Source organism: Myotis daubentonii, chromosome 10 (genome assembly GCF_963259705.1).
Source record: "Myotis daubentonii chromosome 10, mMyoDau2.1, whole genome shotgun sequence".
NCBI classification, from domain to species: domain Eukaryota; kingdom Metazoa; phylum Chordata; class Mammalia; order Chiroptera; family Vespertilionidae; genus Myotis; species Myotis daubentonii.
Window position 1 is genome coordinate 28106597 of NC_081849.1, and position 27334 is coordinate 28133930.

The 27334-nt window shown below is 37.8% G+C and overlaps 1 protein-coding gene across 10 annotated transcripts in view; it reads left to right on the forward strand.

The window, feature by feature from the left end:
- Positions 1-27334, forward strand: part of AGBL3 (AGBL carboxypeptidase 3) — an 84496-nt gene that overhangs the window by 431 nt on the left and 56731 nt on the right. For 4 of the 10 annotated variants that reach the window (XM_059711836.1, XM_059711837.1, XM_059711838.1 and 1 more), the window contains exons 2-4: positions 1248-1351; positions 2761-2815; positions 5294-5479. In XM_059711836.1, coding sequence (XP_059567819.1) covers positions 1292-1351; positions 2761-2815; positions 5294-5479 — 301 coding nt within the window. In that variant the 5' untranslated portion in view covers positions 1248-1291. Of the gene's footprint in view, positions 1-1247; positions 1352-2760; positions 2816-5293; positions 5480-5511; positions 8083-27334 lie in introns of those variants that run through there. The other 6 variants (XM_059711845.1, XM_059711846.1, XM_059711844.1 and 3 more) reach the window with 4 other exon arrangements.

Consider the following 27334-nt stretch of genomic DNA (forward strand, 5'->3'; position numbering starts at 1 on the left):
GTGACCCTGCTCAGGGAGTTGGCTGCGTGGGTGTTCTCTTCAAGAAAGAGAGGTGGTGTCGCTCGCTGGTTTTATTTGTAGCGCTTCCAACGCTCTGTCCCCCTGGAGGCAGGCTCAGCTCCGGTTTAGATACCTTGTTTAGTTAATTACGTGTTCATTTCTTCTTCGCTGTTGGGTCAGCTTACCTGGCTGGGTTCCAGTCAGGCTCACGAGGTTACACGTACCTGTGCAGAGTCGTGTACCTGGATTTTAACATTTAGCAAGAATCGCATTTAGTAGGAACCACCCAGACAGTAAGACCCTGGCCCTGCCTTACATTGGTTTGCCTCATATGCTCACGGGAGGAAATAGAATCAGATTTATGCCAATCCAGTTTCCCAAATTGGGGATCGTGGTGACCCCGGGGCTGAAACTTCAGTCTCTTCGTGTTGCAGGTCCTAATAAGCAGACTTCTCCGTTGCATCTGTAGTAATTTGCTGTGGAACCTGGACTTGCTTCTATATGCAGTCTTGTTCCAAAACACACTTTGTGTAGAGCGGAGCTTAAACAAATAGACTGGGAATTGGTAAATTCCTTTGATCTAAAAAACAACAACAACAAAGAATCTTTGACAAGGAACTTACATTATTTCATTGTCTCAGTAATGGGAGGATACTTGCATCGCAGGGATAATGGCCGTCGCCAGTACAACCTTCTGATAGCTATTGAGATGTCAGTTAAGACACATACAATTGAATATTAGAACGGAGACAGTATCTACGGAATAGTAGCCAAAATATAAAGAGTCTGTTGTCGGCATCTGAACTGCTGGTCAATTGAAAATTAAGTAGAAAACAAATTTTATTGCTACATTTCATTGCCTGAATAAGTAACTGTAATTTAAAAGATTTGTGATCTTTTTAATATCTCAGGATTATTCTGAACTTGCTATTGCTCTCTGGTATTTAATTGTAAATACAGGGTGTAAATGATTTGTCTGTGTACCCTATAAATTCTTTTTAAATTATTTACTTGATTTGTCTTTTATTGTGATGTGGTCTCTTTCTCATAGAAATGAAAAATTTCTTCAAATCTTTGAAACTGAAGGTTTATTTAACCGTGTCCTAATAAATTAGTTTTTAAAAGAAACCTGTTGTCACTTAATTAAATGCAATAGAATGTATTTTGGATACTCACACAATGTGTAATAAACACTTTTAATTTAAAAACTGTCAGTAAAGACCTTAGAAATTGTTTTCCATTTACAGCCCACCAACTCAAAAGGAGAAATATCGAGCCCAATACTGAAGAGATGTCAGAAGATTCAGAAGAAGACTATTCAGATAGAACAATCAGTGATGAAGATGAATCAGTATGTTTTCCTCAACTTTATCTTAATTTACTTTGAGATAACACTTGTGTTATATAGATTCCCAGTAAAAGTATTATAAAACCAATTGAATGTAAGAATCAATTGGATGTTTAAATCACCTGTCATTGAAGTTGGGAAGTAGTTTGATTGAAAGCCGAGATATTACTGTGTACAGTATGCCCCATCTAGAAAGAACCTATATTGGTTGTCTTTTTCTGAGAAAAAAATTTGGATAAGATTCTTCTGACTTTTACTAAAATATGTGTATTAAATCATTATTAGGGGTTTTTATACTCCCTGTCCACTTTCTTATATGTACTGAGTCTACTGTATTCATCATAATATGTATCATATACTGGAACCTTCTATATTTTAAATCTACTCTGTAGCTCCATAATAGGTTTAGTGTGGCTCTGATGTAACAAAGGCCAGGACATGGAAGAAGAAGGAGGAGGAAAAAACAAAATGCAGTATTTAAAAATATTTTGTCTGGTTCTAGTAATATTTGTGAGATGTTTTCATCACATTTTATTTTTAGTAAAGTATAAATTATCATATATTTAAGTTAAGGTCCCCAAATAAGCTCCCCAAAATGATGTATAACCCTTTAAGTGTATGGCCTTCTGCATTTATGTTCTTTTTAAAAAATATACTCATTAATTTTTAGAGCTAGAGGAAGGGCGAGGGAGAGAGAAAGAGAAGCATCCATGTGAGAGTGGAACATGGATCTGCTCCCTCCTGCACGCCCCCTTCAGGAGAATTGATCCTACAACCCAGTCATGTGCCCTGACCTGGAATTGAACCCACATCCTTTTGATGCATGGGATGATGCCCAACGAACTAAGCCACACAGGCCAGGGCTATGTTTCTTCTCTTCTTTTGTTTCTTTTTCTTAATTTAGATCAGCGGTTCCCAACCTGTGGGTCGAGACCCCTTTGGGGGTCGAACGACCCTTTCACCGGGGTCGCCTAAGACCATTGGAAAACACATATATAATTACATATTGTTTTTGTGATTAACCACTATGCTTTAATTATGTTCAATTTGTAAAAATGAAATTGGGGGTCACCACAACATGAGGAACTGTATTAAAGGTTCGAGGCATTAGGAAGGTTGAGAACCACTGATTTAGATTGTTTTGCTAAGCTTACCAAGAATCTTTAAACTTTATTTCTTCCCTACAATTATTAATAGACCTTACCCTGTGGAAGAAGAGGAATGAAATGTGAAAACTTTAAGGTTTCAGGATAGTTGAAGTGTGTGCTTTGAGACCAGTAGCTATAATAATCCTTTAATTTTTTTCCATTAAAGATTAAACACATACACTTAATTGTTAGTTGTAAAAAATTTCTAGCTTTGTAAGCTGTTGGTTTTTAAAAGAGAAATGTTTTTAAACTCTCTTGTTTTAGGATGAGGATACCTACGTGAAATTTGAAGATCTCCGCCAATGTGCACTTTTAACAGGTTTGAATTTATCCATATATTCTCCCTTCTCCTTATGATAGGATATGAGTGGAGGAAAAGTAATAAGATAAGGAAACTAGAAAAAAGTCAGCTTGGATAATACAGGGAATTATTATTCTGTTAATTGGATAAGGAAAGAAAATGTATTCACTTTTATAAGAATCTTTTGGAGTTAAAACTTTTAAGATTTGTTTTAGATAAAACTGATTTTAATGAAAATGGTCAGTAGTTTATAAAGAACTTAATACAAGAATTTGCCTTGGCATTTCTTTAAATAACCAATTCTTTAAATGCATTTACAGTATAACTGGACTTATAATGGGCACAATGTTTTGGCACTGCATCTTTAAGTATGCCTATGTAGAGTTTCCTTAAAGTCATTCATTAGCAAATTTACATGTGCATGTGGGCATCTTGATGTATGCTTGATTTTTTAGAATTTATACATTTAGAATTGTGCTTTCAAATACATTAAAATATTTTTTCCAAATATTCATATATCTATCACAGATATTTTGAAATTGAAGATAAGACCTTTATTATTTTTTATTATTGTCTTTTTCACTGCCATCCTAAAACAAATCTTCACTTTTGAGATAACCACTATTCTCAGTTTGGTGTTCACCCTTCTAGAATTTTTTCTTGCATTTGTACACATATCTATACCCATAGTCATAGAAAATGTGTGACTAAGTTTAAGAAGTTTAAGAACATTCAATAGTAAATAGTTTGCTAAAAAAACTGTAGTACTATTTTGTGGACTTCCTGCCGCCCTTTTTTTTCTTTTTAAAGTTTTAAAACGTCTGTTGGTAAAAAGGAGGAAATTCACTGTTTTAACTAACATTTCCTTGGTTGCTAAAGAAATTGAGAATTGTTTCATATGCTTGTCTATTTATATTCCCTTGTGTTATGAATTGCACTTTCATAGAAATCCTTGTTAACTTTGTTTACATTGCTTTCATTGTTTGGAATTATTTTAATGTTATTTATCATTATTCGTTTGTGGCTCTTTTTTTTATGTATCTGTTTAAGCTACAAAGGCCCCTACTCTAAGATCATCAATATAATTATCAAAGTTTTCTTCAAGTACTTTTTTGTACTTGTTTGAATTTTGGTATTTCATTTCTCTAAAATTTACATTTACAAACCATATGAGGTATGAATCTAATTTTATTTACTAATTCATAAATAGTTGCCTTGCCATTTTTGAATCATACTGTAAATTAGACAAAGTATGATCTACTCACATAATGGAATACTAGATGCTTAATAACTGTCTATTGAATAAATGGATCTATATAAAAATCTTGAGAAGTAGCAATGGAAGGTAGTATTTCTTATTTACAAGTAGTAAGATTTATGTTCAAAGAGGCTTCATTGGCCAACCAATTCATGTAGAAACAAAGTGGTAGAACAGAACTCAGTTTGTCTGACTCCTAGTCCAATTATCTGCTGTTATACAAAAATAACCCAGAACTAAATTTAAGTTAAAAGCCATGTTTCAGAGGTGGAAAAGCAGAGGAGTCAGTGGGACAAATGGAACCAAGTATGTAAAAGGTAGAGAGAAAACCAGGAAGTGTACCATCATAAAAGACAAGGGACATGATCTTAAGGAAAGGTGATTATCAACAGCAAGTTGAGGCCCCAGTTACCCAATAGAAACAGAGAGAGAGCCTCCCCGCTGTCTACTTGGGACGACTCCATCTTATTCTGTGTGAATTATGCTCCTGGGGTTGTGTCACACAGTAGCCCTAGAATGAGAACTGAAAAAGTTTTGACTGAAAGTTCAGTATAACAACCTTAGAGAACATAGTTCCAGTAGGTGGTGAGAAAATATGGTTGGTGGGTGTACTTAACCTATTAGACAAATAGTTGCCTCAGTGTGATTAAGGTTAAGAAGATTGAACAGTAAACAGTTGGCTAAAAAAGCTGCAAGAAACAAATGCAATCCCTTTCAAAATCTAAAATATTTTTGGAGTAGCAGTAACAATTTGGTATAATTTATAGTATTTAATAACAACTTTTCTTTAGCTATCGTGAAGATCAGTTATTAAAAAATTTCATTAGTACTTTTATGTTTTAAATGCCATAAATTATAAGATATTTATAATTATATCTACAGATATTCACAAATTAATGGTGTTGAAGGGGAAAAAAAAGAACATATAAAAAAGTTATTGGGATTTGCCCTGGCTGAGTAGCTCAGTTTGTTAGAGCACCATCCTGATACACTAAGGTTCTGGGTTCAATCCCCAGTCAGGGCACAATCAAAAATCAATCGATGAACGCAACAATAAGTGGAATAACAAATCGATGTTACTTTCTCTCCCTCTCCCTCTCCCTCTCCCTCTCCCTCCCTCTTCCTCTCTTCCTCTCTCCCTCTCTCCCTTCTCTCTCTTTCTAGAATCAATTTTGAAAATTATAGCAATTGGAGTTTTGTTTCTTAACAATCATGATTGTGTTTGAATCTTTTTCCAGCTGACTCCATCACTGACCCATTTTTCCCCCGGACTACACAGATATTGTTGGAATACCAGCTAGGGAGATGGGTGCCACGTCTTCGTGAGCCACGAGATTTATATGGTGTCTCTTCTTCTGGTGAACTGAGCCCAACACGGTGGCCGTACCACTGTGAGGTCATTGATGAAAAAGTCCAGCATATTGGTAGGTTCTTAGCAGTTTTGGGGATTTAAACATATTAGTAAACTTACTTTGCCAACCTTAATTTTAATGAGGAGACTCCCAGTATTAGAATTGTCATTCCAACAGAAGTATAACATGAGCCATACAGGGGTAGGAAAAGTAGGTTGTATGGAAAATAATACAATCCTATATAATAAAAGGCTAATATGCAAATTGTCCCCCCAGGTGGGAGTTCAACCAACTGGGAGCTCGACCGGTTGCTATGACTGCACTGCAGCTGCCAACCGGCCCGATCTGGGCCCCAATTGGCTCCCCCCAACCCCCAGCCATCCCCACCCCCGATTGGGCCACCCCACCCCAATTGGGGGGAGGGCCAGCTGGCCAACCACCCGCAGCCCCTCCCACTGGCCAGCCAGCCCCCGAGTAGGCCTCGATTGCTGGCCAGGCCTAGGGACTCCACCCATGCACAAATTCATGCACCAGGCCTCTAGTAATTAATAAATAATAAATTGTAAACCTACTTTTGCCCACCACTTATATGTAATTTTTAATTTTCTAGTAGCCACATTTAAAAAGATTAAAAAGAAACAAGTGGAATTGATTTCAAAACTATTTTTTATTTAACCCAAATATATCCTAAATATTTTATGTTCTTTTTTTATATGGAGTCTTTGAAAACTGGTGTGCATTTATACTTACATTTCAATTCAATCCAATTTTTGTTCACATCCTTGCCACACTTATTTTGTTGTTGTATTTTTAAATAGCCATTCTAGCCCTAGCCAGTTTGGCTCAACGGATACAGTGTCAACCTGTGGACCAAAGGGTCCTGGGTTTGATTCCGATCAAGGACACGTACCTGGTTGCAGGCTCCTCCCTGGCCCAGGCCCTGGTCAAGCGTATGCAGGAGGCAACCAATGGATGTGTTTCTCTCACATCTGATATTTCTGTCTTTCCCTCTCTCTTCCACTCTAAAAAATCAATGGAAAGATATCCTCAGGTGAGGATTAAAAAAATAAAATAAAATAAAATGTTTAATAAATAAATAAATAGCCTAAACATGTGTGAGATATCTCACTGTGGTGCTGATTTACATTTCCCTGAGTATCAGTGACTTTGACAGTGCAATCCCTATCAAAATATCAATGGCATTTTTTCATAGGAATAGAAAAACAACTGTAAAATTTATATGGAACCATAAAAGCCTACAAATAGCCAAATCAATCTTGAGAAAGAAGAGCAAAGCTGGAGTCATCACACTTTCTGATTTCAAAATATATTACAGAACCACAGTAATCAAAACAGTATGGTACTGGTATAAAGACAGACATACAGACCAATCAACAGAATAGAGAGCCCAGATATAAATCCACATATATACGTTCAACTGATCTTTGACAAGACTGTCAAGGATACACAATGGAGAAAGGATAGTCTCTTCAACAAATGAGAAAATTTAATATCCACATGCAAAAGATGAAATTGGACCTTTGTCTTACACCATACAAAAAGTCAACTCAAAGTGTATTAAAGACTTAAACATAAGACCTGAAACTGTAAAACTCCTACAAGAAAACATAGGGGGAAAGCTTCATGACATTGTCCTTGGCAATGATATCATGGATATGACATCAAAAGCTCGGGTAACAAAAGCAAAACTAAACAAGTGGGACAACAAAAAGCTTCTGCACAGCAAAGGAAAGAATACAGTGAAAAGGCAACCTGTGGATTAGGAAAATTATTTGCAAACTATATTTCTGATGAGTTAATCTCTCAAATATATAAGGAATTTCTACAACTCAGTAACAAAATCAACCAGATTTAAAAGATGGACTAAAGACTTGAATGGATATCTTTCCAAAGAAGACACAAATAGCCAACAGATACATTTATTGACTTGTTATGTAATCTGATAAAATTCTTTGCCATTTTGTTGTTGAACTTTTTGTTTTCTTGATCTCTAAATGCTCTCTATATATTAATGAGATTACCTTAATGTTATGTATGTTGCATACTTTTTCTCAGTTTGTCATTTGCCTTTTATCTTTCTCATGCAGAAAAATTTAATTTTTATGTAATCATTTTTCTGTATTCTGGATTTTGAAAATCTTATGTTTCTCTTAGCACATTTCAAGTTGTATTTTTTGTGATTAAAATATTTTAGCATCAGGAACCATTTGGATGAAAGAAGTGAGCTCCCAATCCAATTCTATTAACTATCCTGTTATTCCAACAAAATTATTAAATAATTTTTTCTCTACTGGTTGGAAATGCCACAATTATTATATATTCAATTCCTAGGCCTAATTTTGAATTATATTCTATTCCACTAACCTGTCTACTCATGGTGAATCAAAACTTTTAATGCTATATTTTTTAAACTATAAATTTTGTTAGGTGGCAAACTTAGTTCCCCATCGCTCCTTTTATTCTTTTAAAAAGTTTTCCAACTTCTTGGCTTATTATAGTTGGCCTTATTGTACGTATTTCTATATGAAATTTAAAATAAGCTTTCCTAGTTGTCCCAAAATTAATCCTGGTAACTTTATTGTGATCACATTACATTTATAGATTAAGCAAGAGCGACATCTTTACAATATTGCATCTTCCTAACCAAGAGCAAGGTATGTTTCATGATTTACCCTAGTTTTTCTTTATCTTCCTTAGTACAATTTTAAATTTTTTTCTTGCACTTTTTCTAAGTTTTATTGTTAGGTATTTTATCTTGATGCTTTAAATAAAATCTTTATTGCATATTATTTTCTAACTTGTTTTGTAGAGGAAAGTTTTGTGTATTAATTTTGAAACCACCCAACTCTTATTTCTAGTTTTTAAGTTATTGCATATGTACTTTTATACAATTATATCATCAAGTGAAAATGTAATTAAATCTCCTCGTTTCCAGTTTGTGTATATCATACTTCTTTATCTTGACTGAACGCATTGACTGGTATTTTCAAAAGACATTTAAAGTTTTATATTCATCTTGTTCCTCATTTTTTTATTTTATTTTATTTTTTTTATTGCTTGAAGTATTACAAAGAGTATTACATATGTCTCCTTTTTTTTTCCCCCGCCCTTGACAATCCCCTGGCCTCCCCTTCCCCCCAGTGTCTTATGTCCATTGGTTATGCTTATATGCATGCATACAAGTCCTTTGGTTGATCTCTTACCCACCCCCCTCCTGCCCTCCCACCCTCCCCGGCCTCCCTGCTGTAGTTTGACAGTCTGTTTGAGGCAGCTCTGCCTCTGTATCTATTTTTGTTCATAAGTTTATAATGGTCTTTATTATCCAGAAATGAGTGACATCATGTGGTATTTTTCCTTCATTGACTGGCTTATTTCACTTAGCATAATGCTCTCCAGTTCCATCCATGCTGTTGCAAATGGCAAGAGTTCCTTCTTTTTTATGGCAGCATAGTATTCCATCGTGTAGATGTACCACAGTTTTCTAATCCATTCATCTACAGGTGGGCACTTAGGCTATTTCCAGATCTTAGCTATGGTGAATTGTGCTGCTATGAACATAGGGGTGCATATATCCTTTCTGATTGGTGTTTCTGGTTTCCTGGGATATATTCCTAGAAGTGGGATCACAGGGTCAAATGGGAGTTCCATTTGTAATTTTTTGAGGAAACTCCATACTGTCTTCCATAGTGGCTGCACCAGTCTGCATTCCCACCAGCAGTGCACAAGTGTTCCTTTTTCTCCACATCCTCTCCAGCACTTGTCGTTTGTTGATTTGTTGATGATAGCCAGTCTGACAGGTGTGAGATGGTACCTCATTGTTGTTTTGATTTGCATCTCTCGGATGATTAGTGACCTTGAGCATGTTTTCATATGTCTCTTGGCTTTCTGAATGTCCTCTTTTGAAAGGTGTCTATTTAGATCCTTTACCCATTTTTTGATTGGATTGTTTATCTTCCTTTTGTTAAGTTGTATGAGTTCCCTATAAATTTTGGAGATTAGGCCCTTATCAGATATGACATTGGCAAATATGTTTTCCCACACAGTGGGTTTTCTTGTTGTTTTGTTGATGGTTTCTGTTGCTGTGCAGAAGCTTTTTATTTTGATGAAGTCCCATTTGTTTATTTTCTCTTTAGTTTCCAATGCCCTAGGAGCTGTATCGGTGAAGAAATTGCTTCGGCATATGTCTGAGATTTTGTTGCCTTTGGATTCTTCTAGTATATGTATGGTTTCCCGTCATATATTTAAGTCCTTTATCCATTTTGAGTTTATTTTTGTGTATGGTGTAAGTTGGTGTTCTAGTTTCATTTTCTTGCATGTATCTGTCCAATTTTCCCAACACCATTTATTGAAGAGAATATCTTGACTAATATGTATGTTCTTGCCTCCTTTGTCAAATATTAATTGAGTGTATTGGTTGGGGCTGATTTCTGGGCTCTCTATTCTATTCCATTGATCTATATATCTGTTCTTGTGCCAGTACGAGGTAGTTTTGAGAACAGTGGCTTTGTAATACAGCTTGATATCTGGTATTGAGATCCCACCTACTTTGTTCTTTCTCAGGATCGCTGCAGCTATTCGGGGTCGTTTTTTATTCCAGATGAATTTTTGGAGAGTACGTTCTAGGTCTGTGAAATATGCCATTGGTATTTTAATGGGAAGTGCGTTGAATTTATAGATTGCTTTGGGCAGTATGGACATTTTACTGATGTTGATTCTACCAATCCAAGAACATGGTATGTTCTAACATCTCTTTATGTCTTCCTCTATCTCTTTTTTCAACGTCCTGTAGTTTTCTGAGAAGAGGTCTTTTACCTCTTTAGTTAAGTTTATTCCTAGGTAGATTAATTTTTTTGGTGCGATGGTAAATGGGATTGCTTTTTTAGTCTCTCTGCACATTCACTATTGGTGTATAGAAATGCCATAGATTTCTTGGCGTTAATTTTGTATCCTGCTACATTGCCGAATTCTTTTATTAAGTCTAATAGTTTTATTGATGGAGTCTTTAGGGTTTTTTAAGTATAATATCATGTCGTCTGCAAATAAGGACAGTTTTACTTCTTCTTTTCCAATTTGGATGCCTTTTATTTCTTCTTCTTGTCTAATTGCAATGGCTAATACTTCCAGTACTATGTCGAACAGGAGTGGTGAGGGTGGGCATCCCTGTCTTGTTCCTGTTCTTAGGGGAAATGGTGTTAGTTTTTGTCCATTGAGTATGATGTTGGCTGTTATATATGTCTTTTATTATGTTGAGCTATGATCCTTCAATTCCCACCTTGCTGAGAGTTTTTATCAAAAATGGGTGTTGAATTTTGTCAAATGCTTTTTCTGCATCAATTGATATGACTATGTGGTTTTTTTCTTTCAATTTGTTTATGTGATGTATCACGTTTATTGATTTGCGGATATTGTACCATCCTTGCATCCCTGGGATACATCCTACTTGGTAATGGTGTATGATCTTTCTGATGTACTGCTGGATCCGATTTGCTAAGATTTTGTTGAGGATTTTGGCATCTATGTTCATGAGGGATATTGGCCTGTAATTCTCTTTCATTGTGTTGTCTTTACCTGGTTTTGGTATTAGGGTGATGCTGGCTTCATAGAATGAGCTGGGAAGTGTTCCTTCCTCTTGGATCTTTTGACATAGTCTGAGGAGGATAGGTTTTAGTTCTTCCTTGAATGTTTGGTAAAACTCCCCTGTGAAGCCGTCTGGTCCTGGGCTTTTGTTTGCTGGAAGCTTTTTGATGACTGCATCAATTTCTTCCATAGTTATTGGCCTATTGAGATTTTTAGATTCTTCCTGATTAAGTTTTGGAATGTTGTATTTTTCTAGGAATATGTCCATTTCCTCCAGGTTGTCTAGTTTGTTGGAGTAGAGTTGTCCATAGTATTTTTTAACAATCATTTGTATTTCTGTGGGATCTGTTGTTATTTCGCCTCTATCATTTCTGATTTTGTTGATTTGGGTCCTTTCTCTTTGCTTCTTAGTGAGCCTGGCTAGAGGTTTGTCAATCTTGTTTATCCTTTCAAAGAACCAGCTCTTTGTTTCATTGATTTTCTGTATTGCTTTTTTGGTCTCTATGTCATTTATTTCTGCTCTAATCTTTATTATCTCCTTCCTTCTGCTCACTCTGGGCTTTTCTTGTTGCTCTCTTTCTAATTCTTTGAGCTGTAGATTTAGATGATTTACTACCATTTTTTCTTGTTTGTTGAGATAGGCCTGTAGAGCTATAAACTTCCCTCTCAGGACTGCTTTCATTGCATCCCAAAGGTTTTGGATTGTTGTGTTTTCATTGTCATTAGTTTCCAGGATGTTTTTATTTTTTTTTAATTATTATTATTATTATTTTTATTGCTTAAAGTATTACAAAAAGTATTACATATGTCTCCTTTTTTTCCCCCCCACCCTTGACAATCCCCTGGCCTCCCCTTCCCCCCAGTGTCTTATGTCCATTGGTTATGCTTATATGCATGCATACAAGTCCTTTGGTTGATCTCTTACCCCCCCCCCCTCCTGCCCTCCCACCCTCCCCGGCCTTCCTGCTGTAGTTTGACAGTCTGTTTGAGGCAGCTCTGCCTCTGTATCTATTTTTGTTCATAAATTTATAATGGTCTTTATTATCCAGAAATGAGTGACATCATGTGGTATTTTTCCTTCATTGACTGGCTTATTTCACTTAGCATAATGCTCTCCAGTTCCATCCATGCTGTTGCAAATGGCAAGAGTTCCTTCTTTTTTATGGCAGCATAGTATTCCATCGTGTAGATGTACCACAGTTTTCTAATCCATTCATCTACAGGTGGGCACTTAGGCTATTTCCAGATCTTAGCTATGGTGAATTGTGCTGCTATGAACATAGGGGTGCATATATCCTTTCTGATTGGTGTTTCTGGTTTCCTGGGATATATTCCTAGAAGTGGGATCACAGGGTCAAATGGGAGTTCCATTTGTAATTTTTTGAGGAAACTCCATACTGTCTTCCATAGTGGCTGCACCAGTCTGCATTCCCACCAGCAGTGCACAAGTGTTCCTTTTTCTCCACATCCTCTCCAGCACTTGTCGTTTGTTGATTTGTTGATGATAGCCAGTCTGACAGGTGTGAGATGGTACCTCATTGTTGTTTTGATTTGCATCTCTCGGATGATTAGTGACCTTGAGCATGTTTTCATATGTCTCTTGGCTTTCTGAATGTCCTCTTTTGAAAGGTGTCTATTTAGATCCTTTACCCATTTTTTGATTGGATTGTTTATCTTCCTTTTGTTAAGTTGTATGAGTTCCCTATAAATTTTGGAGATTAGGCCCTTATCAGATATGACATTGGCAAATATGTTTTCCCACACAGTGGGTTTTCTTGTTTTGTTGATGGTTTCTGTTGCTGTGCAGAAGCATTTTATTTTGATGTAGTCCCATTTGTTCATTTTCTCTTTAGTTTCCAATGCCCTAGGAGCTGTATCGGTGAAGAAATTGCTTCGGCATATGTCTGAGATTTTGTTGCCTTTGGATTCTTCTAGTATTTGTATGGTTTCCCGTTCCAGGATGTTTTTAATTTCTTCTTTGATCTCATTGGTAACCCAATCAATATTTAATAACGTGCTATTCAGCTTCCAAGTGTTTGAGTATTTTGAGTTGTTTTTGTTGTAGTTTATTTCTAATATTATGGCCTTGTGGTCTGAGAAGTTGCCTGGTATGATTTCAGTCTTCTTGAATTTGGGGAGACTTTGGTTGTGACCCAATATGTGGTCTATTTTTGAAGATATCCCATGAGCACTTGAGCCGAACGTATATTTTGTGGCTTTGGGGTGAAGTGTTCTGAAGATGTCAATTAAGTCCATCTGATCTAGTGAGTCATTTAGGATTGCTGTTTCTTTGCTGAGTTTTTGTCTAGCAGATTTATCCAGTGATGTCAGTGGTGTATTAAAGTCCCCTACTATGATTGTATTGTTGTCGATCTCTCCCCTGATATCTTCCAGGAGTTTTCTTATGTATGTGGGTGCTCCTGCATTGGGTGCATATATGTTTATCAGGGTTATATCCTCTTGTTGTATTGATCCCTTTCGTATTATGAAGTGGCCTTTCTTATCTCTTGTTATGGCCTTCACTTTGAGGTCTATTTTGTCTGATATAAGTATTGCTACCCCAGCTTTTTTTTCATTTCCATTTGCCTGAAAGATATTTTTCCATCCCTTCACTTTCAGTCTGTGTGAGTCCCTTCTAATGAGGTGGGTCTCTTGTAGACAGCAAATATATGGGTCATGTTTTTTTATCCATTCAGCCACTCGATGTCTTTTGATTGGACCATTTAGTCCATTTACGTTTAAAGTTATTATTGAAAGGTACTTGTTTGTAGCCATTTCTATTTTTTTGTGTGGCTGTTTTCTTTCTGGGCTTTTTAGTTCTTCTTTTTACACCAGTCCCTTTAGCATTTCTTGCATTGCTGGCTTGGTGGTGATAAACTCCCTTAGCCTTTTTTTGTCTGTGAAGTTTCTTATTTCCCCTTCAATTCTGAATGATAGCCTTGCTGGATAGAGTATTCTTGGATTCAGTCCTTTGCTTTGCATCACTTTGTAAATTTCTGTCCATTCTCTTCTGGCCTGATGTGTTTCTGTTGAGAAATCATTTGATAATCTGATGGGGGAACCTTTGTAGGTAACTCTCTGTTTCTCTCTTGCAGCCTTTAAGATTCTGTCTTTGTCTTGTACATTTGCCATCGTTATTATGACGTGTCTTGGTGTGGGTCTTTTGGGGTTCATCTTGCCTGGGACTCTCTGTACTTGTGTAACTTTTTTCTTCCCCATATCTGGGAAGTTTTCTGACATTATTTCTTCAAATAGATTTTCTAATCCTTGCTGCTCTTCTTGTCCTTCTTGCAGCCCTATTATGCGTATTTTACTTCGTTTCATGTTGTCCCAAAGCTCCCTTAGGCTCTCCTCCTGCTTTTTAATTTTTTTCTCCAGTTGCTGCTCAGATTGAGCTTGTTTCTCTGCCTTATCTTCTAATTCACTAATTCGGTCCTCTGCTTCTTCTAGTCTGCTGTTGAAACTTTCCATGGTGTTTTTGATTGTAGCTATATCACTTTTCATTTCTTCCTGATTCTTGCATAGGTTGTTGATTTTCTCATCCATCCGGTAAATGAATTGTACAACCATTATTCTGAATTCTTTTTCTGTCCTGTTGCATGCTTCAACTTCAGTAATGTCCTTTCTTGGTGACTCCTCATTGTCTTTCCTCTGGGTGTTGTTTCGTCTCTTCATTCTGATTATCTCCCGATGGTTCAAATGTCGAGTTGCGTGGGCTTGGGCCGTGTGCAGTGGGAGCCTCCCACCACCCTAGTGTCACTGAAGAGCTCTGACACTAAGATGTGTGGTTGTTGTGGGTTGGTGGGAACCAGGCTCGCTCAGAGTCAGTGTTGTCAGCGCTCAATGTGGCCTCCTATGCGCCCTTAGAATCAGGGACCCTGCCTGCACCGTGCTGAAACAGAGACCCCCCTGAAGCGTGTTGAAAACCAGAGCCCCCTAGCGTGCGCCAGGAGTCAGAGTTCCCCAGAATCCAGTATCAGAGTCTCTGTTGCTTCGCGCGACCTTGCCTTGAGAATCAGGGTCCCTGTGTGCCCTTGCACCAGGAATTGGAGTCACTGGCTCTTAGTATGAATGCACAGGAAATCAGGATCTCAGGCGCAGGTGAAAAGAAACACAGTCAAGTCACTGGTGCTTGGTGCTGCCTCCTGCCCAGAGAATCGGGGTCCCTGGGCCTGTGATACGTGGGACAAATTCCCGGTGTTCACGCTATTGCTCCCAGCCCAGGGCTCAGAAGCTGGCAGTGCGTGTAGGCTCAGTTCCTGGGGTTCCCACGTTTGCTCCCAGCCCAGGGCTCAGAAGTCAGCAGTGCGCATAGGCTCAGTTCCTGGGGTTCACGCCTTTGCTCCCAGCCCAGGGCTCAGAAGCCCGCAGTGCGCCTAAGCTCAGTTCCTGGGGTTCGCGCCTTTGCTCCCAGCCCAGGGCTCAGAAGCCGGCAGTGCGCGTAGGATCAGTTCCAAGGTGCTCGCGCACTTCCAGGCTAAAGTTCCTGGAGCGCTGAGGCCAGGCAAGGGGTGAGTCTGTCAGTTAGTTACTCTGGTGCTGCCCGCAAGCCTGTGGGAAGGGGGGATGGGCTCTGTTACTCACGGGTCTGCCGCGGGGGGATTTCTGAACTTTTGGTGTCCGCAGGTCTGTAACTGTGGTCACAGGTCTCTGTCCCCCGTGGCTGCAGGGTCCTGGTATGCGTCTGAGATCAGACTGGGTGGTGCTGAGGCCAGGATCCTAGTCTCAAGCAGCTCTGTTTCCCAAGATGGCGTGGTCGCCATGCCTGTGCTGGCCGCCCAGGAGTGTCTGCACAGGGAGCGGGACTCTGCCGCCTACGACTGCCCGGTTTAGCAGCCCCTTAGAAGACCTGCAGAATCTAACTGTCCCTAGCTCATACACACACACACCACACACATCCACACGCTCCTCTATCACTTCTTTGCGCTCTCACACTCTCTCCCTCCCTACCTTCCTGCTGGTTGCCACATTAAAATATATGTATTTTATCCCTCACTGGAGGATGTTTTTATTAATTTTAGAGAGAGAGGAAGGGAGAGGAAAAAGAAGAGGGAGGGAGCAGAGAGAGAAAGAGAGAGGAAGAGAAACATCATTTGGCTGCCTCCCTTATGTGTCCCAACCAGAGATCGAGCCTGTAACCTAGGTATGTTGCCATGTGCCCTGACCATTTCTTTGATGCATTGGACAATGCTCCAACCAACTGAGCCATCTGGCCCTGGAATGAACTGCTATTAGTCATTGTGTATTATTTTGTGTGTTGCTAAAGCCTATTTGCTAATATTTTATATAGGATTTTTGCTTTAATATTCATAAGTAAGAATTTATATTTTTCTAGCTTTTGTACTTTTTTAAGTTTTAGTATATTATTCAAGATTCTTCCTTGTAGAAGAATTTCTCCTCTTCTAGAACAGTTTGAATAATACTGTAATTAACTGTTGGATAGAATTCACCTAAAACAGTCTGGACATATTTGTTATTGTTATTTTAGATATACAGAGAATATTTTTATTGTAAAACTTCTTTGTTAGTTCTGTTTAGATGTTCTATCTATTTCAGGGACAGTTTTGATTATTTGTATCTTCCTAGAAACATAATGCTTCTATGGAGAACTTTTCATTTGTTTACAAAGATTTGGTCAAAGTATTCTTTTGTAATTATTATAATATCCTTTGACTTTGGGGGAATTTTCCCCTCTGTTGTCATATTTTTGTTAAGTATTTATACATTCTTATTTTCCTCTCCCCTGAATATGTTGGTGGGATATAATTATCTTGTTAGTTTTTCCAAAGAATCAATGTTTAAATATATTAGTTCTGTTGTGCTGTTTTCTTTTTTTTTAATTAAATCTTTATTGTTTAGATTATTACAGTTGTTCCTCTTCCCCCCCCCCCCATAGCTCCCCTCCACCCAGTTCCCACCCCACCCTCTGCCCTTACCCCCGCCACCCAATGTTCTCATCCATAGGTGTACAATTTTTGTCCAGTCTCTCCCCACACCCCCTACACTCCTCCTCCCCCCCCCCCGAGAATAGTCAGTCCACTCCCTTTCTATGTCCCTGATTCTATTATATTCACCAGTTTATTCTGTTCATCAGATTATTTATTCACTTGACTTTTAGATTCGCTTGTTGATGTGTATTTGTTGTTCATAATTTGTATCTTCACCTTTTTCTTCTTCTTCCTCTTCTTAAAGGATACCTTTCAGCATTTCATATAATACTGGTTTGGTGGTGATGAACTCCTTTAGCTTTTTCTTATCTGTGAAGCTCTTTATCTGACCTTCAATTCTGAATGATAGCTTTGCTGGGTAAAGTAATCTAGGTTGTAGGTTCTTGCTATTCATCACTTTGAATATTTCTTGCCACTCCCTTCTGGCCTGCATAGTTTCTGTTGAGAAATCAGCTGACAGTCATATGGGTACTCCCTTGTAGGTAACTGATTGTTTTTCTCTTGCTGCTTTTAAGATTCTCTCTTTGTCTTTTGCTCTTGGCATTTTAATTATGATGTGTCTTGGTGTGGTCCTCTTTGGATTCCTTTTGTTTGGGGTTCTATGCACTTCCTGGACTTGTAAGTCTATTTCTTTCACCAGGTAGGGGAAGTTTTCTGTCATTATTTCTTCAAATAGGTTTTCAATATCTTGCTCTCTCTCTTCTTCTGGCACCCCCATAATTCGGATGTTGGTACGCTTGAAGTTGTCCCAGAGGCTCCTTACACTATCTTTATATTTTTGGATTCTTTTTTCTTTTTGTTTTTCCAGTTGGGTGTTTTTTGCTTCTTCGTATTTCAAATCTTTGACTTGATTCTTGCGATCCTCTAGTCTGCTGTTGGAACTCTGCATAATATCCTTTATTTCAGTCAGTGTGTGCTTAATTTCTAGTTGGTCCTTTTTCATAACCTCGAGGGTTTCACTAGATTTCTTGAGGGTCTCACTAAATTTATCGGCGGTCTCACCAGATTTCTTGAGGGTCTCACTAAATTTATCAGCAGTTTCTAGAAAATTCTTGAAAAACCTTAAAAGTGTGGTTTTGAACTCTATATCCAGTAGTTTGCTTTCCTCCATTTCTGTAATTTGTGACCTATTTCTTTGTCTCCGCATTTTTTATGCTTCCCTGTGTCGATAGAGTGGCTTTCTGTGTTAGGTGTCCTATAGGGCCCAGTGGCTCAGCCTCCCCAATTACCTGAGGTGGACACTCTTGGTGCACCCCTTTGTGGGTTTTGTGCACAGTCTTGTTGTAGTTAAGCCTTGATTGTTGTAGGTATCACTGGGAGGAATTGACCTCCAGGCCAATTGGCTGTGAGAATCAGCTGTGTCTGCAGTGGGAGAACTTCTGAGCTGGAGACACCCTTCTGGGGCAAGACTTGCTTCAGTGGGGCTTTGGTGCTCACTGAGTCTGCCCCCTCAGTGTGTCCCTTATGGATCTGAGGAGTTGCAATCTGGATGGTCCCACTCTGACCACTGGGTACACTGGCTTTTGGATCTCTAAGGAAGTGCTAATCTTGCCTCTGCCTGAGGCTACCCAGCAGGAGCTATGGAGAGATTCCTCTTTTTTGTTTGGGGTTTGGAGATGCCCAGATGAGGCCCAGCTGTGAAGCAATGTGGGGCCTTGGACCTTCTTTGGGAAGTTCTGGGTCTCTCTGATTCAGCTGCAGTTTGTTAGGTAATTTTCAGGTTGCAAAGGGCAAGGCCTGTCATATGCAAAAGCCTCTGTGCAAAGCTTGGGTGGGGCGGGGTCTCAGGGGATCAACAGGGCAGAGCAAGAAGCTGTGGCTGCTCCCCAGTCCTACCCTAAGAGGCCCCGTGTCTCAGTGTCCCGGTAATCGCTGCAAGCACCTCTGAGAGAAAGCCGCCCTCGAGTTCTGCCCGATGCCAGATAGTCCATTTCTCCCTGTATGAGTCTGGGTCCCCAGAGACTCACCTGGAACTGGAGTTAAGAGCAGTCGGGAGCTTGAGACTCCTTCCCGATTGAAAAAGACAACTGTGTCCTTAGTTTCCAGCCCTCTCCACGTGCACCGTGTCCTCAGCTGCCAGCCCTTTCGGCGTGCACCTCCGTACCTCTGCACTTTACTTCCGCACCTCCTCTGAGTCTCAGTGTGCTTTTCTCTTTCCTTCTAGTTGTAGAATTTCCACTCAGCCAGCCTTCCTGTGGTTCTGGATGATGTCTGTTTTTTCTTTTAGTTGTATTTTTGAAGTGGTTGTGCGAGGCAGCAATTTCCGGTGTTTACCTATGCAGCCATCTTGGTTTCTCCTCTGCTGTTTTCTTATTCATTATTTTTTTATATATATCTGGTTCATTTAGTTTTTTTTTAACCTTATTCTATATTTAACTTCTCGTTTCCCAATATTTTATTATGGAATAATTTAAATACAAAAAGAATTTGAAAGGATTGTACAGGAACACCCACACTCACCAACTAGATTCTTATTATTAACTAGAGGCCCATGCACAAAATTCGTGCAAGAGTAGGCCTGCCTTCCCGCAGCTGCTGGTACTGGCTTCCCTCTGGCTCCAGGACCTGGGCTTCCCTCTGGCCACTGGCAGGCACCCGGGACCTGGGCTTCCCTTATAGTCCTGGTTTCGTCTGGAAAGTTGTCCAGAAGAACGTCCAGAAGGATGTCCAGTCTAGTTAGCATATTATGCTTTTATTATTATAGATTATTTGCCATATTTCTTGATCACAGATGTAGCCAACTACCTATCCCTCTCCATCAGACCATCTTCATTTTTATTTATTTCAAAGTAAGTTGAAAACATCCTTATATTCCAACTTTAAATGTTTTAGCATGCATATTATTGGCTAGAATTTAATCTTGTTTTATTATTATATTTTTGACGTAAATTTTACATGCAATGAAATGCAAGAATCTAAGTGTATCAGTCCATGAATTTTAGCAAATGCATATATCTGTGTAGTCCAAACCCCTACTACAATATAGAACATTACCATTACAATCACTTAAACATTTTAAATAATATTTGTATGCTTAAAACTATATAATACTAATAAAAGAAATCAAAGAATATTTGAATAAATCAAGAAATGTACCATGTTCATGGATTGAAAAACTCAATCTAGTGAAGGTGTCAGTTCTCCCCAAATGGATAGGTTCTAGGCAATTTCTATCAAGATTTGTTTTGTAGATGTAGAAAAGATTGTTCTAAAATTTATATGGAAAAGTGAAGGAACTGAGAGTAACTAAAACAATTTTGAAAAGAAGCATAAAATGGGAGGAATCAGCCTATGTGATATCAAGGTCTTTTTATATAGCTACTAGAGGCCCTTTTCACGAAATTCGTGCTTGGGTAGGGCCCCTAGGCCTGGCCAGGGATCAGGGCTGATTGGGGCTTTCTGGCTGCCAGCCATGGCCTTCCTTCATTCTGCACTGCCCCCTGGTGGTCAGCGCACATCATAGTGAGCAATCGAACTCCTGGTCTCCTGGTCAAACTCCCGAGGGGACAATTTGCATATTAGGCTTTTATATATATAGATAGTATTGTCAAAGCCCTGTCATATTGGTGGAGAGATATGCATAGATCAATGGAAGAAGAGAACCCAGGAACAAATATGCCCAACTGACTTTTTACAAAGATGCAAAAGCAATTCAATGGAGCCCTAACCAGTTTGGCTCAGTGGATAGAGCGTCGGCCTGCAGACTGAAAGGTCCCAGGTTCAATTCCGGTCAAGAGCATGTACCTTGGTTGCGGGCACATCCTCAGTGGGAGATGTGCAGGAGGCAACTGATTAATGTTTCTCTCCCATCAATGTTTCTAACACTCTATTCCTCTCTCTTCCTCTCTGTAAAAAATCAATAAAATATATTTTTTAAAAACAATTCAATGGAGAAAAGTTATCATTTTCATCAAATGTTAGACATCTATAGATTAAAAAAAGAAAGAAAAGGAAACAATGAACTTCAATTTAAGTCTAGTGCTTTATAAGAAAAATTAATTCAAACTGGATCATGGACTGAAATGTAGCATAAAATTATAAAACTTTAAAATAGAAAATATTTTCAATCGAAAGCTAATCAAGTTCTTAGAATTGACACCAAAAACATAATTAATAAACTGAAAAATTGATAAGTTGGACTTTATCAAAATTAAAAGCTTTTGTTTTATAAGAGACCTTGTTAAGAGGAAGAACATACAAGAGGAAGAAGAAAAACAAAGGGTAACATGTACATGCCAATTGATTCTGTTCCTTTTTATGAGGAAAACAGCTTTCCCAAAAAAATTCACCAGTAATCTTTTTACATCCCTTTATATTATGTGGCTACTCCTGGCCACAGGGAAGCCTGGAAAATTGGGGTCTTTAGTGGATCTCATGCCACCCTCACACAGGTTTTTTGTCATAAAAGCAAACAAGAAGAAAGACTGAATATTGGGAGGGCAACTAGCAGTGCATGTAACAACTGCAATTTTGCAGTCCCTTCTATTCCTAAACATTTTTTGTTCATGTAACAGTGAATTAACTTGAACTAGTACTTGATGCTGCATGTGGAAATGGCTCATCCTGGTAATTAAAGTCAAACAGTCTGCCCGTGGCAAATATTTATCTTTGATATCAACCACTTAAGACAAAATTAAGTGGCTCCTTGGCACTACTGCACTTTTCAATGTGCTGAGAAGCCTTTTGGAGGAATATCTACATTTTGTATATCCTTGGTAAGCATGCAAAGCTTTCTGGCAGATAACTCAAATGCAGAACAAATATCACCATGATTGAGAACACTTGAAGGTTTGAATATTCTAAAATTTGAGGATATATGTAACTGTCCTGAGAAGCCTGTGCCAGAAATCTAAGAGTATGTACTTATCAAATTAAATGAGAACTAGATATAGACTAATAAAGGATGTCAATGAGTTAGATAATTTAGCTGTAACAGATAAATGCCTGGAAAGACAAGACTGCTAAAACTGACTCAAGAGGAAATAGAATGTGGGGGGCTGTTTCTCTCTTCTCCATGTCCCGCATGGAAAAGGAAACAGTCCATTTGCTGAGTGGAGGAGCTGGGGATTAAGAAATTAAAGAAAGACCAAGACGCAGAAATAGAGTTTAAGCTGGGGCCAGGTGGGCGCCATCCTCTCTGATGGAGATGCGGCAAAAAACGGGCTGAGCCACACAGCAGGTTTATTTTAAAGGCCTAGATTTACATATCTAGTTCCGCCCCTGCCTGATTAACATGTCCAACCTTATTGGGGAAGCATATTCCCAGGGCGTGGCTCTGCCTATGCTCTGAGTTCAATTGACAATAATTATAAGGAAATGCCTAGGTGCCTCCCAGGCAGCCCTCTACAATAGAAAACATAAATAGGTATATAGTAAGTAGAGAAATTGAATTAGTAATAGAATAACTACCCACAAAGAAAAGCCCAAACTCAGATAGCTTCATTGCTGAATTCTACCAAACACTTAATGTTTGGAACAGTCTATCAAAAGTTTCTACAAGTTCTTCACAAACTTTTCCAAAAATAGGAGAGGAGGGAAAACTTTAGGAAACTAGTATTACCCTGTATACAAAGCCAAAACAAGATATCACAAGAAAACTACAGACCAATATGTATTATGGATATAGATGCAGATTTTCTCAAAAAAATACTATTCAATTGAATCTAGCAACACATAAAAATAATTATTCAACATGACCAAGTAGAATTTATTCAGAAATTCAAGGTTAGTTTAGCATTCAAAAATCAAATAACGTAATTGATGTAATGAAATAAACTAATGTAATATAGCATATCAATAGAATAAAAAACAAAAAGTATATCTTCTCAATAGCTACAGAAAAAGCATTCTATAAAATCCAGCACCCTCCTCTGGTGAAAACTGCTGACTTTGAAGCTTTGATAATTTCTGGAGACTAAATAATCTGGCCTTGGTTTTGGTGACCAAAGGAAACAATCTTCTGAATCCTAAGGACCAAAGATATGCTAACCACATATTGACCCAATGCTGATGTAACAGGATCCCTACTCTCCGCTAGTTTTGATGAGCCAGCCTTGTGAAATTAATAGCTGGAACACTGCTAACTTCTGGAAACTGCTGCAGCTGAGAGATCATGGACATCCGCCAACAAAGCTGCATCGTCATATTGATATACACTTCATAAGCAACATGTATGTCAGAATCAACACACTTGTCAAAATCAGCATGTGTGTCAGAATCAACGTGTCAAAATCTGTATATGCCAGAATAAGAACATGCCAACATGTGTCAGAATAAACGTGTCAATTGGTTATTGTGTATCAGTTGACATGTGTGTCAGAGTGGCATATGTGTCAGAATTGACCTGTGTCAGAATGAACAGATGTGTCATGATTAACATGTATCAGAATTGGTGTGTGTCAGTGAACATGTGTGTCATACTCGGTGCACATGTCAGAATTGATGTGCATGTCAGAGTGGTCAATGTGTCAGAATAAACACATGCCTCAAATTTGACACGTCTGTCAGGATCAACACACCTGTCAAAAGCAATATGTTGAAATTGATGTGTCAGGTTTGGCATATGTGTCAATTGACACATTTTGTCACAATGGACATGTGAAACTGATGTGTCACAATCAACATTTGAAAATTGATATGTTATAAGTGACATGTCAATAGTAGCATGGATGTCATAAGTGACTTATGTGTTGTAGTGGCTTACATATTATTGGTGACATACATCGCAGTTGACATGTATGTGGCTAACATCTGTAGACCATTTCACTGTTCATAAATTTTTTTCAGAAGTCATAATTTTAAGTGTGGATGTGGTTCTTGATAAAGTTATTGTTCAATAAGCTGCTTACAACTTTTTTTAATTGAGGTAAAATTTACATCACATAAAATTAACCATTTTAAAGTGAACAATTCAGCAGCATTTAGTACTATTTTTGTGTTGTGTAACTATCATCTCTCTCTAAATCCAGAACATTTTCATGCCCCCCCCAAAAGAGACCCTATACCTATTAACCAATCATTCCTCATTCTTTCCTCCCACAGTAAAATTACTAATCTGCTTTTTGTCACTGTAGATTTTTCTATTCTGGACATTTTCAATTATACAATCAGACAATAAAAATATATATAAAATAAAATCCAGTACCCTTTTATGTCAAAAAAAATTAGGAAGAGAATGCAAAATCCTTGCTATGATAAAGAGCACCTATGAAACCTCACAGCTAATATTATACTTAAGGCTGAAAGAATGGATGCTTTCCCCATAAGGTAAAAAACAAGACAAAGATATCCACTTTTGCCACTTCTATACAACATGGTAATGGAGCTTCTAGTCACAGTGATTAAGCAAGAAAAAGAAATAAAAAGCATCCTAGTTAGAGAGGAAGAAGTGAAACTATTTCTGTTTACCAATGACATAATCTTGTATATAGAAACGCTCAGCAACCCACTGAAAAACAATTGTAAGAACTAGTAAATGAGTTTGGCAAGGTTGAAAGATAAGATAAATATTTTTAAAATCAATTATATTCCTATACATTTATAATGAATAATACTATAATGAACTTAAACAGTTTCATTCACAATAACATCAAAAGAATAATATAGGAATAAATTTAAGAAAAGTGTAAAACTTATACTCTGAAAACTACAAAACATCGTTGAAAGAAAAATTTTAAAATCTAAATAAATGAAAAGACACCCATGTTTGTGGATCAGAAAATTTGTGATTGTTATGATGGCAATTCTCCCCAAATTAATCTGTCAGTCCAATACAATTTCCATCAGAATACTACCTGCTTTGTAGAAACTGACAAACAGATTCTAAAATTGATATGGAAACTCAGGGAATTTAGAATAGAAAAAAAAAATAGTGAAAAGAACGATTTGAGATTCACAATTTTCAATTTCAAAACTATAAATTAACAATAATCAAGACGGTGTTGTACTATCATGAAGATAGGAATATAGATGAATGAATCTAATCAAAAGTCTAGAAATAAACCATGTTTGTGGGCAACATATTTTCAACAAGGGTATTTTTTCTGTTCAATAGAAAAAATAATCTTTTAAGCAAATGGTGCTGGGACAACTAGATAAATAACACACCATATGAAAAATTAACTTAAAAATGGGTCAAACTCTTAGAAGAAAACAGAAGTAAATCTTTCATTGAATCTGACAATGGATTCATAGCTGTAACATCAAAAGCACAAGTAACAGCAACAAAAATGGGTCAATTGGATTTCATCAAAACTTTTGTGCTTCAAATAAATCTATCAAGAAAATGAAAATAGAACTGGCAGAATGGGAGAAAATAATTGCAAGCTATCTGATGAAGGGCTTATATAGACCTCTTACAACTCACACTAAAAAAGACAACTCAATTTAAAAAGTGCAAATGATCTAACTAGACATTTCTCCAAAGAAGATAAACATGGCCAATGAACACATGAAAAGATATTCAGCACCTTTAGTTATCAGGGAAATACAAATTAATAACACAGTAACACACACTATGATGACTGGAATGAAAATCAGATAACAGGTGTTGATAAGAATGTGGAGAAATCAAAATCCTCCTTTGATGATGGGAATATAAAATCATTCAGCCTTTTTGGAAAAGTTTGGCACTTCAGAAAGCTAAACATAGAATTATCATAAAAGTACTTTGATAAGCTGCAAACTTGACCCTATTGTAGATTCTCCAGTTTTAGTGTTAGAGTTTCATATTTCTTACTATAAAGACTACCCATTCTTAAATAATTAAGAACATAAACATTAATTAAAAAGTCTCCTTTTTTAACTGGGATGTCAGGCTGTCATGTATCTTTTGATGGTAAGCATACACCAAGGCAAGTAGCAGAAATTCCCAAAGTTTTCAGAAGCAATGCTATGTTATCAGTTCATGATTAATTTTGGTTTGAGTCCATTAAGGTTTTCAACTGATAAGAGGATCAGTTTTAGTTATAATTTTCTTTATTGTTTATTATCAATTTATTTGGTTGTGTATTCAGTTACTGACAAAGTGTACTGACGCACATTGACATCAATATTTCAATCTATGCTTTCTCTGTAGCTAGACTTGACTCTGATTAATTATGTCAGATATACTTACGTTGCTAAAGCAGTTGTATACATAATCCCCAAAATGTTTGTCCAGGAATACTTCTGTATTACCACCAAATTGTTTTTTTTTCTTCTTACTGTTTCAATGACTATATTCGGGATCATAGAGGCTGACTCCCTCCATAGGAATATATTTATTACCAGAACCAAGCATAGTCTGACACACACAAGCCAATAATAAAAGAGTAGAATAGTGAGTCATCATCAAATTCTTGTTCTACTAAAAAGTGAGAACAATTTGGGTAGTTGGACTGTGAAGTCATTTTCTCCAATCAAATAGATCCTAGACAAAAATAAATCATGCATTTGAGCATGGCTCAGACAACTTTTAAGAAACTTGGTCCTAAAAATAATGAAGAAAAGGAAAGCTGGTATAGCTAAAGAAGTTGGGGGTCCAAGGATAGCCTTTCTTTGGGGAGACAGAAGACACTTTGTGCCAGGCCAGCACAGCCAAGGGTTCAGTGACGCGGGGGGGGGGGGGGGGGGGAGTGTTGGCGAAAGGATGTAGAAACGACCGAAAGAGAATAAGCTGGGGCAGTGATGGTGAACCTATGACACTCGTGTCAGAGGTGACACGCCAACTCATTTTTTTGGTTGATTTTTCTTTGTTAAATGGCATTTAAATATATAAAATAAATATCAAAAATATACATCTTTGTTTTACTATGGTTGCAAATATCAAAAAATTTCTATATGTGACACAGCACCAGAGTTAAGTTAGGGTTTTTCAAAATGCTGACACACTGAGCTCAAAAGGTTCGCCATCACTGGTCTAGGTGGATCTCCTGTGCCTGGCTGTGAGGGATCCAGAGGGCAAGCTGAGCCTTTATTTTATAGCCAGAGGTAAACAAGGGAGTGGTCACCATAGTTGCAATGTTCTTGTGAGTTTCACTTGTTTTGGCAGCACTTGCTGTACCTCCCACAGCCCATTAGCTACCCAGATAGGATCTAGGGAGACTCATAAGGTCAAGCTTAATTATGCTAAGAGGGCTGTGCCCTCTAAACTGGGACTTGTTTGTGGATTTGCTAACAGGTCAGTCAGAGGCTTAACCCTATAGCTGCTCCCTACAACACTGGAACATGTTTATAAGCTTAGGAGACAACCATTATCAGGCAAGATGCTGAAGATGAAGGGGAAGGGAGAATAAAAGATGGAGCAAGATTCCCAGAGGTGGATCAGAAAGATATCAAGTGCCCAGGAGAAAATAGAACTTTAGTATAAAATCTATGACACTAAATACTCATGAACTATTCA